The following is a 19,183-nucleotide window of genomic DNA, read 5'->3' as shown; positions in this document are numbered from 1 at the left end:
AGAACTGGCTTAGGCCTTTGTTTCAAGGTGTATTTCTAGGTGGTTCTGGCCCGATAGCCTCTATGAAATAACTCAAAATGAACAAAATGTGATGCAGCGACTGGGTTTATTATAACATCTTAATCTGAGTGCCATAAACCGAGCTGGTCCATGGAGAAGCTGATTCAAGTTTGCATTACACCTCATTTTATAGCCCCCAGTAACTCCACCCACCGTGGGGCTTAACTCTCCTCCTGCCTTTTTATTTTATTTTTTTTTACCATCAGTGAGAAACTTTTCACACCATTAAAAATCAACATCTGACTCTCAAACACAATGGTGTCTTTGGATTGACACTCCTAACTAAAAATAATAATAGTTAAGGAAACGATTACATCTTCTGATTACATATTATGAGTGTTATCAAAATTACTACACAAAGCAGTAAAAATATTTCCTTCAGTGTGAATTAAGTTTTGCAATCAGTTCCACAAGATGATCGCCAGTAGGTTCACGGGCAATGCTAGATTCCCTATACGCTGCCAGTTGAAATTTAGCTCCTATGATTATTACAACATTAAAATAACTTATTACTTTATACTGTTGTCTACTGAGAAAAGTAATGTGTTGGAGTACTTCAGCATTACTAAAAATAGACCTCCATGTTTCCTTGCTGATTGTTCTTACTGCATAACACTCAACTCATTGCTCTGCCTCCAGCTCCTAATTAACTGTGCAGGGTCATAACATTCATGACAGACGGACACAAATTGTAAACAGTTTTGGAAATATTTTCACGATGTTCAGGTTGTCTTCGTCTCCGCCGTGTTTTGTTTGCTGGCAGAGCAAAACACAGGAAAAATCCACAAAAAACGGCCATTAATTTTTTGTTGACTTGTTTTTGTGGCAAAAAAAAAGAATCAGTTTAATAATGCTGCAAAGTAATGGCTTGCTTATTTGAAAAAGTGACAAAGTATGTGATGAATTGACTTGCCGCCGCCTCACGTCATCCTCCTTGACGCTGAAGGCCAATTTGCCGAAGGCCATAGAAAACAAACATGTCCCTTTTTGTGGTTGTCGACTTTTCCTCAATTAAACCTGATCCTCACAGGAGAGCTGCGGGCCGGGGCGGTCTGGGAGTCCAGAGGCTGTTTTGTTAAATTCCAGCTCTAATAAAGCTCCACGAGAACACACTCTGCACACTTGATGAGAGTTTTCACTTGACCAACATCCAACCACAACCACACTGCACCTTGCCCTTTTGCCACTTACGAATTAAATTGACTTTTATGGCGCGGTGATAAAACCTCTCAGCCACGTTCTCAACAGTCACATCCCTGCATCAGCACCTAAAATCACCCAGCTGGGATAAAGTTTGGTGACTTTCATTCCGCAAATAAAGTGGCTGTCTTCCCCAGGCTTTACAGACAAAGTGTGCCACCAAGAATACACTGCGAGATCTCCGAAGCAGATCTCGCTTTCATAATCATCTAATAAATGTGTGATATGATATAATTTTGCTATAATTACGCTGTGAGGCACACGTCTCAGAAGGAAAATGGAATAATTCATCATGTAAAAGAATATAAAATAAACATGCAACTAATTTAGTTTTCTTTTTCCTCTGAAACAAACAAAGTCTCTCTTCGCCGACGCTTCACGTTTCATAAACATGGCATGGCAGACCAGATTACCGAACAGAAATAAGTCGATTTTTCAGGAACCAATAATTGCTGTGGCGTCTGGTGTAAACACTGGGCAAGGGGTGATAAATAATAGAAGAAGAAGAGCTGTTTCAACCAGCATCCAGGGACGGAGCAGAAATACAACAGCAGGGCAGTCGGCTGGCCTCGGAGTTCGTGCCGCTGCAGTCCTGTTGCAGCGAGCGCCGCGCTGCCGTTTATTCACATTCGGTTTGCATACACAAACACTACCGGCTTGACAGAGGCTCCCACGAGGCCCTGCGGTTTCCGACTGGATTAAGTGTAAGGAGTCTCGGCGAAGACGTTTTGTAAATTGGTGTGTTCCTGAGGCCGAGACAGTCACAGTTGGGTTTGTTTGAACGGTGTCTATTGGCAGCACAAGACAAACACAGTGAGCCCGGCAATGTGGAGACAGCAGGCTGCTGGCCTGATAATGATATAAGTGAGACATTTGTCTAAATGAATGGAGCTCGCAGATGTAGGTTTGTTTGGTTTGTGTGTGTGTGTGTGTGTCTGTGTGTGTGTGTGTTTGGCTGTGTGGGGGAAAGAGGCCATTTGAAGCTCAAGTGCACATGTTTATTGTCCTGTGGTTGATTGAGTGCGACTATATGGTTTCTGTATGTTTGTGTGTGTGTGTGCGTGTGTGTGTGTGGTGGGACACTTGCCCATATTTCTCATAACTGAAATCACAGCATTATTACAGACGTTTTCTTTTTTTTTACTGGACTGGGTTCAGAGGGTCTACAAGGCTTATTTTCCTCAGCATGTGTGAAAATAACAATGAACCACGGTTTCCCTTCTGGGCCAAGGATTCAAAACCTTTCAATAACAAGTTTTTCTCTGTAACTGTTTCTCTGTACTTTGGTGATTCTGATCCAGATGTCACTGAGAAGACTTTTCCCCCAACTCAAACTACAATAGTAGCTGCATGCGTCACAGCACTTCTTATTTCACTCCGGCTGCTTCTGAGCCAAACGTCTCACGTTGCAAGAGCCACGATAACTTTCACTTCGCCACGGCCCGTTTAGAGGAGAAAAACAAATCAAATTGACCGGCGCACCACCAAACCCTCCGGGACCCGACGTCTTATGCCATTAAGAAGCACCTGCAGCCTGGAGGGACTCGGTGCCTTGCTCAATGTCGCTTCAGCAGGGTGAACGCTTGCTGCTTGCTGACTCACAACACACTGCACCGTCCTGCTGCCCTGCTACTGTCCCGTCATAATCATTACATTAAGTATAAAACTATACGAGATCATTAGTTAAGCTATGTATTACATTCATTAGCACAAAAACTAGTGTCCACACATTTGTTTTCATATAATGCAAGAGCATAACTCAAGAATAACACAAGTATTACTATGAGCTCCATCTTAAAGCATTAAGGAGTTTTAATTGTGCAAAGAAAATCAAATTTTTTCCTCATTATTATGCAAATTTATGCAACAAGGTGCTCCCAAATCTAATCAGATCTTCTCTGCCAGGGAAACCTGTGATATGAAGTTTCTATTGCATTTCGCTCTTATGTCATTAAACATCACTAGTTGTGCTAAGAAGGTTATTAACACAATTAGCAATAGTAGTAATAGTTTATTTGTATAGCACTTAACACATTTACGATTTTGCTTTCCAAGGAGCGAGGAATAAAACTGAGAGCAGTGTAAGGGCAGAGAAAAATGTTAAGTATACAGTATATAAATGCAATAAAATATAAAAACAACGAAAGCACGACAAGATACCTAATATAGCTAATTAACTGGCAAGTGTTTATTATGTCGGCTTATTTGCCTTCACATGACAGACACATGACCTGTTAAGGACCCCAGACAGATATATACACGTTGCTATGACAACAAGCTGGCAGAACAAACTGAATAAAAAAGTAAAGTGGGGTCAGCGGGCAGCCCTGCCTCGTACCTGATCTGTAGCGTTCGTCCCTGGAGCCCGAGGAGCGCCGGCGGTGATACCGAGAGGACGAGGACGGAGTGACGGGCATTCTCCTCTCCTGTCCCATCGAGGGGTCCACCCCTGGAGAGAGAGAGAGAGAGAGAGAGAGAGAGAGAGAGAGAGAGAGAGAGAGAGAAATGCAAGTGTTAGTTATGACCTCGATTTGTTTCTAGAGGGTTGATGTCAGAACAGAGGTTAGTTTAGCAGTGGAGGAAAAAAATCAATGCAGCATAGTATCATGAAATTTTGTGTGTCAATATCATATCAATAAACAGATGCTGACAATGATTTTCTCTCTCAATACATCACAATACATGTTATCATAATACTCAGCATATTGCAAAACGTTTAAAATCACAACACTATCATATCCTGACCATGGTACCGTGATATTATCATATTGTGGGGCTTGAGGTGATTCCCACTTCAAATTAAGATCACTGCGGTCCTCAGTTTTGATTGGCTGACTCGTGTTCAAAGTCACTGTAAAATATACCCAGAGACAGGAAGGACGCAAGACAGGAAGCAAGATGGTTTATTCACAGGGAACTTTTGGCTGTTTCTTGGAAATAAACATACACCTTGGCGCCAAAACATAACATATTTTTTTCTTTTTTTTGTTCTGATCTCAATAATGTTGTGGTACGTTTAACTCATGACAGTCTGTAAGTGTTTTTTTTTTGTTTGTTTTTTTTAATGATTTTTAAATTTTTCCAGACATGATTTGATGATGAAGGCTGTGGCTGTGTGAATGGCTGAGTTAGTTAACATTTTGGTGCAAAACTATCTTATGAGAAGGACACATTTTCTTGTCGTGACAGTGCTGAGTATGTGTATAACATTTTGGCTTATTAAATTTCTAGAAAATAATTTACTAATGCCCACACTGGGAGCTAAAATTAGTTTCGTACATGAGGTCTGCAATGAGCAGGAGCTAATTTGATGAGGACATCACCTCTCTGTCATTTTGACCTGCGTTACATCTCGTCCCTCACCCTGAATCCTCTTTGACATACCTGGCAAACTCTCCTGTGGTCACAACAGTTAAAATTAATTATCAGTATACTGGCCAAAAATCAGTTACTTAGCAAAACAAAACATTTAAACACTGATACATTTACTAAACATATTTCACCTTCTTTTGACCGGTTAAGCACTGAGCCACTCAACACAAACCTTATACAGTCATTTTAAAACCTTTTCTCCACTTTGCATTGTGCCTCTGAGATGATCTAATATCGCTTCCTGGTTTATTGCTGACATAAAACTTGGACATAACCATCAAAGTGCAGATGTGTGAAGTAATGTGGACTTCCTGCTTCCGTCCTGCCGAGTGGTGTGGGAATAGCTGGGGAAATCCTGGTCCTGCATGACGGACCGGTTGTGATACACAAAACAGCAGAACAGGAAAACACGGCACATATCAAAAATCTGTTTCAAAGTTCATAGTTTCTATTACATCAAATTACTAGATTGGACTTTCAATTCAATTTCAATTGCATATAGTAACCAACAAAATCAAAGTGCAAGCAAAAGCCTGTGCATTTCTAACAATATATGTTCTATTTTTGGTTACATATAGGTAACTGTAACAATGTTTTCATATTCTATTAAATATTCTAGTTTCCGGTTTTAATGGATTTCATATAACCCTTATTTTCCACAATTTTGTGTAAATTCCACTTTTGTGTTTACATTGTGTTTTTCTCTGCTGTCCTTTTTACTGTTTGCTAATTCAAAGATCAATGAAGTTTTGTCTTATTAAAACACTGGAGAGCTGAAACACTCTGGTTGTGTAATCTTACACACCCATCAATTAATACTCAGCAGCAGTGAGTGTGTCTCTACCAGCCTCGCACATCTGGGTTTAAGAATGTGACAAAAATATAATAACCTTCAGGCTGAGCCGGACAATTCAACAGCCAGAGAGCGATTTGCATTCAGGGAGGAGACTTCATTTCGGCACAGGGTGCCACTCGCTGATGGGACGTGATTTGTGTTTGACGGTGCGTTAAGTTGGATTTAAACCATCGTCTCCGGTCAATTAAGCCTGTCTCCTGCAGGAGTCACCTGGAGGGACGAGGTCACGGCATGACTCAGCAATGATTAGATGCTCCGCATGGTCGTGAAATACCAGCAACACACACACACACACACACACACACACACACTGACTAAAAAGAGTGGAGGCATGCAAATTTCCAAATTTATGCACAGATCTACCCACTAACAAGACGCATACAGACAAACAGGGAGCCACTTTATCACTTCATGCAAACAAAACACAATTGACATATGCAAATATGATAGTGATAACTTTATTTTCCCGTGTACCCCTTGCAGTGTCATTTGTTTCATTTAATAGTGCAATATTGATATGCTTAAATGAGACAGATTGAGGCAGACAATTCCACTATTATCAGGAAAATGACTTCATCTACAAAAAAATGTGCATGGAAATTATCTCACAGCACTGACACTATTTCACTTGTTTTGAGCAAATGTGAGGAAATGTGATTTTCAAGACGCAATACTTGATTAAAGTCCCCTCTTCCAGTGAACTCATGACCTCGAGTTATTTTTAAATCTCAAAAAATAAAGTAGGATTTTCTCCCCCAAAATGAGTCCAACCTGTGCAGCAGGTGCAACCACACCCGTTCCAGTGATTTTTAGCTTTATCTGTTAAAATGGGAGTAAAAACTAATTACACACAGGTGACACAAGCAATGCAGCTATCCTGACTAACCTGCTGCACATGAGACTCACTGTGATCCGTGGAGATGAGCATGAACTGTGTTAGGAAGTGATTTGAAATGACTGCGGTCATGGAGTTACTTTAAATGCCATGCTGAGATGGATATCTTTGGCAGTTTAATATTAAAATATTCGGTGACTGTACCATTAAAAGCTCATATTCAGTCCCATTCTGGGGACAGAACATCAAATGAACTTCTGTGCTAAATCAGGGACACACACAGCTACAAACACACAGACACAACACAGCTTCCCCCACACACCAATCAATAACCGTGGTGATAATAACCGCCCCGCTGCTGACAGCCACCAGCGCGTTAGAGCTGCTGATCTACGACCATCTATCTGAGCTTCACACCTTCACCCTCGTCTATCTTCATTAGAGCTCAGAGCATCGCCGCCACAGCCCCGGAGAGACGCTAAAAGTGGATTAGCCGACCATATAACGAGTAAGCGGCCTGCGCTGGGATATATGACAGGTCTGCTGCCCTGTTTCCTCTGGAGGGACTGGAGGACACTGATCTCCTCCTCCAATCTCTCCACTTGATTTCCCAAAAAACAAATAAATAAATAAATCCCTTCTCCCTCTCTCTCTCTCTTTTGCTTTTTTCCCCACTCGTTTCCCCAGCACGTTGCTCTTACATGCTCATTGTTTAGTCACAGGAATACAGTAAAGGCACTAAAGCTCCTCATTTTTACACTCCTTGCTGTTGCAGTTGCTTGTACAGATTTCCAAAAAGCTGACAAAAACTAATTTTTTGAGAACTCTATTATGAAAGAGTAAGACCTCTAACAGCTGTATTTGTAAGGACTTGTAGGACCTGACAGCCTCATATCTTGCTGGTAATCCACAATCTTACAAATCTTGATCGGGCCTTGTTGTGAAAACGGGTGAAAGAGAGATGTCAACATAGCCGGAAAGAAGAGGCTCCTCTGTCTGCATCCTGGACCGTGGCTGACTGCAGCGAACGCTCCAAAATTTGGCTCAGCTTCACTTAAAAAGATACCGACACAGGAAAATGCAACACCGGCAGTGATGATACTGTATTTCATGCAACAGGGGAAGCAGGAAAAACCACAGTAACTTTTTTGGATCAGGGATTAGCTAGCTTTGAGGCTAGTGAGCCGTTAGTCGACCAGCTAGCAGGGTGACAGCTCGGTCTGGACGGTGGGCAGGGGAGCTAAACATGGCCGCCGAGGGAGGCGACGGCAGAGCCGGGGAGGACAAGACATGAAGCAGAACGATGGAAAACCCAGCGGAGCAGGTTAACTGTGAGGTGGATCTGACTGTTAACATGGGCTGCCGCTCGGCATGCCGTAAACTGTTTGGTCTGATTTGGCGGGGACAGCGACCTGGTGACAGGGTTAGGAAACAACCAGTCTTCTCTCTGATGGCCTCGTTTGCTTGTGAAGCTCATATACAGCCACGAGTGTTAAAGTGAGACTGTTTCATAACCAGTCAGAAACACCTTGCAGTTGTGTTAAGGATTGCAGGGAGGAGCAGAAATCCAAGTCAGTGTGGTATTCTACATCTGATGGCATATTAAAACACCATTTTAACTCTCCTGATGCGGTTATATTGCACCCATCTGCTACTCCAAGCAGGTTAAAACAAACAGGTGCAATAAGCTCTCTCTCTCACACACACACACACACACACACACACACACACACACACACACACACACGTTAGAGGAAATCAATGAAGCCTCCATCCATCCTCTCCTGGTGTAGCGCCGCTAGTAGAAAGACTCTAAATCCAATAAAGAAGTGAGATGGAGGGAGCAGACACCCTTGATCAGTTCCACAAACAGCACTGCGGCTGGGCTAATGCTAACAAAATGACACAACACAACACAGTCCCAAACTTTTTCATGTCAGCAGCCCCCAGAGACATTCATTTGAGTTGACTCGCTCCCACTGAAGAAAACATCAGATGAAACTTCAGTGGGGAATTTGCACCATTGCAGCAGCGAGTATAGCATTAGAGCACAGAAATGAAAATAAAACGAATAAGAGCCAAGCTGGCTGATGCTGACTGGGGTAAGTTATACTACAGAAATATGAAAAATATATGAATTGGAGCAGATATCAAGAATGTGCAAAACATCAGGAGCAGCAGCAGAACTACTGAACACAACATTATAATATCCAGCACAGTAACATAGAACATAATGCAGGGAAATTTCTGAAAAGCAAAACAACAATACAAACCAAAAAAAAGACATAAGAAGCAAATGAAAATATATGAGCGCCTTAAGGAAACTAATCTATGAAACAGATGTACAGAAATACCAAAAATATATAGTGAAAAGGTGAAGACAATGTATGTACAGAACGTGTAGATTTGAATATAAGTATTACTATAAATGTATAATGGATTGAAAGAGTGAACCCTTATATCAGAATACCTATTTTTATAGACTTGCTTTTATGTGATAGTCTTTTTATTTTATTAATTTACTTATTCATTTATTGCTTTTGTTGTTGTGGTTATCAATTCATATTTGTTTTTTTTTTTTCTTTCTACTGCCTTTTCATCTCTTTTACCGTCGTTCTCTTTCAACATCCTTCTGTTTTCTCTTTGCTGTGTTTTGCATCTTTTGTTTTCATGTTTTAACCTCATCTTGATTTTGCTTTCCGAGTTTCTGCTTTTGCTGCGTAAACTCTGTTTTTAAAGGTGTTCGATAAATAAATCACGATTATTATTGTTAGTATTATTAGTAGTAGTATTAAATATTAGGCCTAGGCATTTGCACATCATGTTAGCTTTTACTTTATGAAATTACAGTGACGTTTAACTTTAAGTGGGATCCCCTGGGATGCCCCTAAAGGACCCACGGCTGTGCCAGGACCCTGTGGTTTGACAAAAAGAGGAAGAGGAGACTGATGAAGACTTAAAGACAGAGTGTTTGTCGGTGACAAAGTGGAAGGCAATTGGCAGGAAACCCCCGAGGAGAACTATTGATGACCACTCAGTCTGAGAGAGACAAAAGAGAAAGTGGAAAACAGGGAGAGCGAGGGAAACGAGGGAGAGAAAAAGACCGGAAAACACAAAAAAGAGGGAAAGTAAGGGATGGAGAGTGAGAGAGGTTGTGGGGAGGAAGAAAAGAAAGAGAGAAACAATGAAAAAAGAAGGAAATCGATTGAAAAAGGAAGGGTGAAAGAGGAGGTGATTGATAAGTTAGCCATTACCCTTTAAAAAGCTCCAGTTGTTTTGAATGTTTTGCTCTCAGCTCAGGCTTTTTTCTCCTTGATGGAGTAAACCTCGTTTCGGATTGAACCTCTTTGTTTTATCTCGGCTGAGCAACGTAAAGGTCAGCTCACTGGTAGTGCGGCAGATCAGAGAGGCAGGACAGAAGACAGCGAGGGCCTGACTAAAATAAATAAATTAAATCAAAGTACACATTTAGATTACAGAGCTGGCACTTTGCTCTAATACGGGATGAACGGCGTGTGTGGATGTTCATTAGCATGTAAACGCAGGGATGAAAAATGGGGAGAAAACTGACCTCGCTTGGCTTGGATCCTGTTTGCGCGCGCACACACACACACACACACACACACACACACGCACACACACACACACACACTTTTCCCTGCCAAAGTCTCTCAGTCTAGAGACACATACACACATAACTCATCAGGGTTTGGGCTTTGTTTGCAAGCTAACTAGCCAGTGGGCTGATTTTGGCAAAACACAGATGTTTGAAAAATAAATTAACATGATGATGTGATGAATTATGATGTCCTTACAGTGAGGCATAAGGAAAACGAATCTGTTTTCAAATCCCCTTAAAAGTCTGTGTTTAGCACAGGCCATTTAAAAGTAAACAGTTTGTACTTCGTGATAGGTTTCTATTGTTACTGAGTTATTCTTATTCTTCTTCTTATTATTATTATTTTGACTGTTATCACACTGTTGAATGGACGTTATCGGTCATAATCCACTCCTCCCATATGTTTACATTAGCAGGACCTTGTAATGGGTCAGAAGCTGTTAGCACCTTTTCCTGTTTTCAATTTGTCTTAACCAGTCAAATGTTAGCTTTAGCCACTTTTGTTTGCTTAGCTTTTGTGAGCTACTTAGTTAAGGTTAGGATAAAGGTTTGTTGTGATGGTCAAGTTAGGAAAAGGCAATGCCTAAGGTTAGGAAATGGTGATAGTTCGCTAACATTAACAGAAAAAAAGCCAATTACACACACTAGTTGTGGTTACACGTCTAATTTATAAGATACAAATCTATTTTAGAAGATAAATACAGACTTTTATTAGGTTATATTGATATTTGGGAATATAAATCACAATTTTTTTTTCTTACCTGTGGTAGGAAAAACAGGCAGACTGTAAGATTCCACTTTGGACGACAGATATTTTAGGATGAATTTCAATATTGTGTCTGTTTGTAATGCTGCCAGCTGAACTGACCAGGGAAAAGTTCAAGCTGTACACTTCCTTCAGCAGTTGAGGTAAAAGCTCGGTCGCAGTCAAAAACACAGAGAAACAGCTCGGCAACTTTGAATAAAAACAGCAACAGATCAAAGGAATATGACCAAATGTCGCTGAATTGTGTTTTATTTTGAGCTTCGGTGTCTTAAACAGGATACAACATCGATAGCTGGCTAAAAACGAGCTCATGCTTCAGGTGGGACTCGATCCCGGGGTCTGGACTGAAGGTGAACCATCCTAACCCTGAACCACGTAGCCAACGAAAGCTAACCCAAACCTATGGAGGGGATTACGACCGATAACGCCCATTCAGTGGTGTGATAACAGTCAAATCGGGTGTCGTGTTCATCTCACAAAAGGAAGGAAAAAACAAAAAAACAAAATTCCAAATTATTATGGGTATTGTTATAAAATTATTATGGGTAGGCCTATTATAAAATGGGTATCTTTATAAAAATATAAAACTGTCGCAGTAGCCCGGTATAATGTGACACCCCAAGTCTTCCTGCTCTGCAAAAATGGATACGTGAAAAAGAAAAAACGCGACGAGCAGCTGATTCAACATGTGTAATAACAATAATAGTAATAATAGGCGCAAAAGCTACCACCGACCACGTATGACGGCCGAAATCGCGTGTGTGTCAGGGTCATAATAGCCAAGCAGATCAAACATAGCCTAAACCAGGGCTATTCAATTACAAATTCAGTTGGGCCAAATTTTTAACCGAGACCTTAAGCTGGGCCAGACATTTTCCAGACATTTAAAACGGCGGTTTTCATCGTCAATTTTTCGTTTAAGGGTTGAAAAAGACATACTTTTGAGCCGCTAGCATCAGTAACTTTCAAAACAACGCGCTGCAGTGTGAGTTGGTTGTGTGTTGCTAGGCAACGTGGAGTGTTGCATTCACTTTCTGAACTACTGCAGGGATTTCGAGTTCATTCTCGCGAATGTTTTTCTCTGCTTTTTTGGTTGAACCACGAGCTGGGCCACTCGGGAATTGCTTCTGGGCCGCATGTGGCCCGCGGGCCGCCAATTGAATAGGCCTGGCCTAAACTGTATTTTCAATAATGAAAATACAGTCAAATATAAAAATACAGAAAATACAGATTCCTCTACCTGTTCCACTGTTATAAAAAAAATAGCGGTGCAACTTGGTGGGCGTTATCCTGGTAATTTCTCTGCGTGAGAAATACAAGGTGTGGCATGTGAGTGATAATGAATGGATATTAAATCATGTATGATCTTATCGCTGACCAGTCTGCATTGCAACAAGTTAATTTATTAGTTTAGTTTCAGGCCCAAAGTGAACAAACGATCCTCTCTTTGCCTCGCTGCACGCTGACTAGTGCATAAAACCTCCCTGGCAGCACATAATAATGTCCTTTTGCATCATAAATAGTGGAATTACTGCAACATGCTGTACCCTATAGTTATTTTCTGTATTTATTTTTGCCTGATATTGAGAAAACCTCGGCGTCTCATTATGTCAAAGCCCGTGTGAGTGCAGTAAGCCAGCTTTCACATAAAGCCACGTAAATCTGGGTTACTGGGGGAAATCGTGTTACTTTGAACCCTGTAAACGCTTTAATCGAACTATCGCCTTCGCCGTGCAGCAAACAGCTCGGATTAGCGAGCCTCAGAGGGTGTGAGCTGAAATGAGTAAAGGAAACGGGTCGCTTGTTTTGTGTGTGTGTGTGTGTGTGTGTGTGTGTGTGTGTGAGAGAGAGAGAGAGAGAGAGAGAGAGAGAGAAAGACAATGGGAAAGTGAGTATTTTGTTTATTTGCATGTGTGTGTGCATGTGAAAGAGTGTGAGAGGATCCAAAGACAGTATTGTGTGTGTGTGTGTGTGTGTGTGTGTGTGTGTGTGTGTGTGTGTTTGTGTGTGTGGGAAAACTAAAAAGCACATTACCGGAAGGAATGAAGCGTGTGGGTTTGGGACAAAGCTGGAGAGTGCGTGTGCATGTGTGTGTGTGTGGGTTTGTGTTGACGTGTGTGGACGTGTCAGAATAGTGTGTGTATGTGTGTGTGTGTGTGTGTGTGTGTCACCCCCCCCACCCATCCCCACCATAGTGAACTGGGGGCGACCCCCCACTGCGCCTGGATGTGAATACCACACATTTTCTCCATCCCACACCCCTCATTCTTTCCCATAATGCACTTCCTGACATTCCCCATCCCCAAGAATACACACACAAACAGAAACACACACACACACACACACACACACACACACACACTCACATGCACACCAGTGTATTCCAGTAATAGCTCTCGCAGTGCCAGTGCGTCTACTGGTCTCCAGTGGCGTTGGGTTCATCACCAGTGGCTCTAATGCAGAGCGTCTTACTGTAAATGGGATTCTGACAGGATCTGCGGCCAAAATAACACACACACACACACACACACACACCCATCTGCCGAGTATTAGCACACAAACTGTTTCAGCGGCTGATGTTTATCAAATTTGTGCTATAAATATCCAGCTTCTAGCCTGCGGAGGTGCCAGTCACTGCAGGGGTCCCTCATGTATTTACCCCACATCTACGCTGCATTAATACAGGAATACATTAAATCATGTACAGCTGGGCCTCAAAATTTAGATTTTTCTCAGCCTCTGCATAAATACGACCTAAAACAAGTCCTTAAACTAGAGAAAGGGAACTGAATTAACACAATTGACACCAAAACATGAAACTTATTCATTCATTTATTGAGGAAAAAACGAATCCAATCTTAGATATTTGTGCGAGGCAAAAGGATGTGAACCTCTGTACTGATTTCTTCCCCAAAAGCTTTTAAAAATAGCTGCTCCGGCAAAAAAAACACAGCCACAGGTCGTTTGTACAGCAGCTTATTACGACCTATAGCGATGTTTTAAAGATAAGTGACCTCCAGTGGTGAATTAAATCTTGACTTTCCTGTCACTTCTTTTCACGGTTCAAGCGAACGAAATCACGCTGCATCTCTAAAAACTCACTGAACCGCGCTGGAACCTGAGCTTACAGCTGTGCGCTAGTGATGGGATCAGCCGAGATGCATGCTGGGTGTTGCAGAGTCTTACAGAAGTGAATTAAAAGTTACAAAAGAAAAAAAAAAAAAGGTGGAGGAGAAAGGTCCAGCATGCAGGGAGGGTTACCTGGAGCTTGCGGGAGGTAGGCTCCTATCAGCTTGGATCGCTTCTTCTCATAGCCCTTCTGTGTGATGTCACCTACCAGACAGAGAGAGAGAGAGAGAGAGAGAGAGAGAGAGAGAGAGAGAGAGACATTGAGTTTGCCTGTTTGTTGATATATAGCTGCTGAGTCGTGTTTGTAGCATGGAAGCACCCAAACTCACAAAATCACAGCACCAAGAGACATTAAGGGGATTGTAGCTCGCACACTGCATGAGTACTGAACGTTTTATGAGTACCGTAAAACACCTAAAAGCTGCACACCAGCAATTACCACCAAACCGCCAACAGTATTTCCGCATCATGTCTGCTTTGCTTAGAAAAAGTCACGCAGCATCACGTTCTTAGACTTTCTTAGACGAGTGGATGTTGATGTTTGCTGACCTTGTAAAGAAATTAGTGTGCATACCCTCCGTCCTGCGTGCCTACTGTGTGATTTGCGGTACAAACTGAAGGTTTTAAAGCCTGACTTGGTGACCGAGTGCGGTGTGAAACAGGAGCGTCAGGATCATCTTCAGAAAAGGTGCAAGTCCCGTAATATCACAATCAAATGTGCACTCAAACGGAAAGCGTTATTTACACACTTGACCAAGACCAGATGGGGTAATGGGTTCAAGTGTGTGTGTGTGTGTTAGCATGAGCAAATATACTTAGGATTCAAAGAACTGCAGGTGCACTTAATTCACCTTTCATGGTGCGCTGAACAGCCTCGAAACTCACTGACCGATCTCCTCAAGTGGGAAAAAAATCAAACCTTCGAACATTTCCTCGCAGCAAAATGCAGATCTGAATCGAACAGCTTGTGTAGATGACTGTCTTGTGTTTGTTTTATGCTGCGGGGAACGCCAGCCGGGAGGGGTTCGTCACCTTTCCAAGAACGTCCTGCCGGCGAGTTCAAACACTCATAAAACAGCATCTCAGCATCAAGTCAGGACGGTGCTGATGTGACTGACAGCTGCCTGACGTCTGGAGCGTGTTAAACCCCACCCATGTGGCGCTCCAGGCAGAATAAAACAAACACTAGCGATCGAAAGTAACAGCTGCTGAGGGTAAGAGCTGGTTACAAGTGAGGCAAAAAGCAGGGGAAAGCAGGAGAGAGCGGGATCATGGGTATACGCGAGTGCCATGAGCACATTCTGTCACGCCGGAAAAAAAATAAAAAAATAAAAAACCTAGAGGATGGGAGCGTGAGAGGAAAAGAAAGAGGGGGATCGTGGGTAATGGAGTTTGTAAAGCGTGCAGCGACAGTGATGGATGCAGCCGGGGGTCGTGGTGGTGGGGGGGGGGTTAACTATCAAGACCCGTCCATCAAAATCAAACTGCCATTCAGGTGTGTGTGTGTGTGGGTGTGTGTGTGTGTGTGTGTGTGTGTGTGTGCTAGATGGAAAGTGATGCTCCAGCAGGTGGGAGCAGGTGTGTGTTGGTGTGTTTGTTGCTATTCCTTTGAGAGTGTTTGTGTGTTTCAGAGCCACTTTAAGGAGCTGAGAGCTGCTAAGAGGAGAGGAGGAAGAGGAGGAGGAGGAGGAGGAGGAGGGAGAGGGTGATGAGGAAGAGGAAGAGGAGGCTGGTTGCTGTTTCTGGACGCTGACTGTATTTTTCTTTAAACTCTTCCAGCTCCGTCGGTCCCGCTGATGCGTTCGTCATTACAAATGCACGAGGCGCAGCAGAGTTTTGTTCAAAGTCACACGACTTTGTTTGAAATTCCAGCGGAGATCCCGAGTTTTCTGAAGATCCCAAACACGTCCTGCTGGGTCACAGGGAGGTGTGTGGAAAATGTGTGAAAAAAACACACAAAAAAAAAAAAGCCAGATGTGATCCTGCAGCCATAAAACAACGGCATCTTGGCTTTGAATATTTCACTTCAGAAAACTGTTACTCTGTTTAAGAGTAAGATTTATTACTATGTACTTAATATAGAGATACTTAAATAATATGTACTTATTGAATCACTTAAAACACTTTAAAAACCAAATAAAAGTACTTTTACAGATTACATGTACTTCCTAAAAGTAATTAATGCACTATTACAAATTCTAAATGTACCACTACAAACAGTTTATTTAACATTAACTACACTTTTACAAACACTAAATTAGCTTTTGTATTAATTTAACTCAACTCTGTATTACACATTAACTTTTGTAAACATTTAGAACAAAATTCTGTGCACTTGAACAAAATCTAAACGTATTTTCTTTGCTATTTGTTGCAAAAACCCTGAACCCTGAAAGTGTTTCCTCAAGCAGCCGCTGCACCTGAACGCGGCTTCACGAGGACGTTCGCCAGCGTCTGAAGGATTTCTGTGACTGAGCAGGAAGCAAAGTGTCATCGGGGGAAATCAAAGCGAGCAGCCCGAGTCAATGAAACGGACCTGAGCGACGCTAAATCTGTGCAGGATTTGTCGAACACGGAAAAAGCTGCTGTGCGGCCGACTTGACAAATCCTGCTTAAACACACGTGTGACTCACTTGGATGAGTTCGAAAAAAAAAGAACTGACTGCGCAGGGTGGACGTCATCGTGACGACGTGAGGGGTGGGAGTGTGTGTGTGTGTGTGTGTGTGTTAATACGAAGGCACATGGCTGTAATTAGCATCTCAAGCAGGGGATCTATCTAGCCTGAGGGGGGAGAGAGAGAGAGAGAGAGAGAGAGAGAGAGAGAGAATGTGAGAAAGTACTTGAATATAAAACTACTGAGAGCGAGAGAGAAACAAGGGATAAATAGGAGGAGGTGTGACCTTGACTTCTGCATACTGACTTGTTAAGGTGATATGTACACACACACACACACACACACACACACAGAGGTAGAGGGAGGGAGCTAACACACACCTTTTCGGTTTATCTGAGAAAAGGGAGTCACGGTGGAATGAAGGTGTCAGTCCACTGGATTAGCAATCTGTGGCCAGTCAGTCAGCAAGACAGGAGGTAAACCAGTCAGTCAGCAAGACAGGAGGTAAACCAGTCAGTCAGCAAGACAGGAGGTAAACCAGTCAGTCAGTCAGACAGGAGGCCAACCAGTCAGTCAGCAAGACAGGAGGCCAACCAGTCAGTCAGCAAGACAGTCAGTCAGTCAGACAGGTAAATAGACAGACGGTCACAAGCCAAGAGGAGGAAGAGGAAGACCAGCGTACCTTTTAGGGTTTTATTAACAGAATTGTACATTTTCAGAGATCTGAGATGGAGGAAGAGGAGAAGGAAGGAAGAAGAAGACAAAGAGCAACAAGTGGAGGACCAAGAGGAGCCAGAGGAAGAAGAAGAAGAAGAAGGAGGAGGAGGAGGAGGTAGACTTTCACATCCTGAGGTGTGATACAAACTGAAAATGGCCACTGTGAGAACAAGAAGACGAAAGAACGAAAGAAGAAGAAAAAGAAGAAAGAAGAAGAAGAAAGAAAGAAGAAAAAGATGAAGAAGAAGAAGAAGAAGAAGATGATGATGATGATGATGACAGTAGACTTTTACTTCCTCAGGTGTGACATAAACTGAAACTGGCCATTTTGGGAACAAGAGGAAGAAGACGAGCAAGAAGAAGAAGAAGAAAACGAAGAAGACAAAGAAGATGGAGAAGAAGAAAAAGATGAAGAAAACGAAGAAGACAAAAAAGAAGAAGTTGATGATGATGATGTTAATAGACTTTAACATCCTGAAGTGTGATATAAGCTGAAAATGGCCATTGTGGGAAGAATAGGAAGAGACAGAAAAAAAAGAAGACAATGAAGAAGAAGACGGAGAAGACGATGAGGAGGAGGAAGATGAAGAAAAAGATGCAGAAATGATGATAATGATGATGATGATGATGATGATGGTGATGGTGATGATGATGTGACGGTGAAAAAGAAGATTAGATGAGGGGAGAGAATCCTTAAATAAAGTCGAAGCAAGGAAGCAAGGAAGGAAGGATGAGTCAGACTCTTTCATCAATCTGCTTTCGGCTTCTCTAAGTGGCTTTACCTCTCTCTCTGTGTGTGTGTGTGTGTGTGTGTGTGTGTGTGTGTGTGAAATATTGGTCTCTAGTTTTGTTGCCATAGAGGCCGACGATTGGGAAACACTCGCTGCAGGGTCAGGAGGAGGTGGAATACCGTTGTTAAGAGGTTCCCTGTTCATCCAAACACACACACACACACACACACACACACACACACACTCCTGCCTGCATGTTTCCTATCAGCAGAGCTCTGCCTTGAGACAAGGAGGAGGGAAACTTTGACTTGAAACACTGAATCACCAACACAGAGTCAACATTACTGTCAGCTTGACCCGGGATATAAAAAATTAATATCTGAAATGTTTTTACAGAGGAAATCTAAACCTCTTCATGTCCACACACCAAGTACGGTGGCCTGCAGGTCACAGAGGCTCAATTTCCTTTTTAGCAGCTAAATGCTTTCCAATATTAATGCTAAAGCCACAGTACAGCCTGTGAAATCACACTGTAGGAGGCTTATTGTCTGATAAATTATTACAACATCACTCTGAATATGTTATTACATTATCTGGAAACACATCATCGGTTTAATTACATATTCAACCTGTTTAGAAGAACATTTGATGAGAAAAGTGTTAATCCAACAACAAACATCAGAGGAACTTTCAATGAAATACTAAACTTAACATGCCATTTATTTATTATTATTATATTATGAACTATGATTCAAATTGAATTCTGTTTTTATTTTGAGCCCTCGTAACTTCCACTGTCAATAGAAACCTGCTAGCAAAGGAGTTTCAGGTTGAATTTGTCTGTATCGCCAAAATTTGTAATACTTTCTTATATTATCATATCAACTTGAACCAGAAAATTGTTCTATATTTATAAAACTTGTTATTTCAGTATAGAAAAGAGGGTTTGGACCTAACAGTAAACAAATTAGCTAGTTAATCTCAAGAGCAACAACAACTGTTTCAGTTTAGGCGGGAAGTTAGCTAGCATACGTGCTAGTTAGCGACGAGCTAGCTACTTAAGCTAAACAGTTGTGTCCCGATTCAAAAGGAATTATCAGTTAAATTTTGTCTCTACAGCCCAGATTTGCAATAATATAACATCAACTCGAACTAGAAAGTTGTAATGTATTTATAAAACTATTGTTATTTCAGCACAGAAGTGAGGATTTGGACCAAACAGTAACAAAGTTAGCTAGCCAAGCTCAGGAACAACAGCAGCTGTTTCAGTTTTAGCAGGAAGT

General features: G+C 42.0%; 1 protein-coding gene across 5 annotated transcripts in view; it reads right to left on the bottom strand.

The window, feature by feature from the left end:
• Nucleotides 1-19,183, bottom strand: part of dip2cb (disco-interacting protein 2 homolog Cb) — a 283,750-nt gene that overhangs the window by 123,552 nt on the left and 141,015 nt on the right. For all 5 annotated transcript variants that reach the window (XM_030075067.1, XM_030075070.1, XM_030075068.1 and 2 more), the window contains exons 2-3: nucleotides 13,970-14,041; nucleotides 3,599-3,709 (exon numbers count right to left, since the gene is read on the bottom strand). In XM_030075067.1, the coding sequence (XP_029930927.1) occupies nucleotides 3,599-3,709; nucleotides 13,970-14,041 (183 nt within the window). The remainder of the gene's footprint in view (nucleotides 1-3,598; nucleotides 3,710-13,969; nucleotides 14,042-19,183) is intronic.

This window comes from Myripristis murdjan, chromosome 17, assembly GCF_902150065.1.
Source record: "Myripristis murdjan chromosome 17, fMyrMur1.1, whole genome shotgun sequence".
In the NCBI taxonomy this organism is placed as follows: domain Eukaryota; kingdom Metazoa; phylum Chordata; class Actinopteri; order Holocentriformes; family Holocentridae; genus Myripristis; species Myripristis murdjan.
Note: the sequence above shows the minus strand (reverse complement) of the source record. Positions and strands in the feature narration are given on the sequence as shown.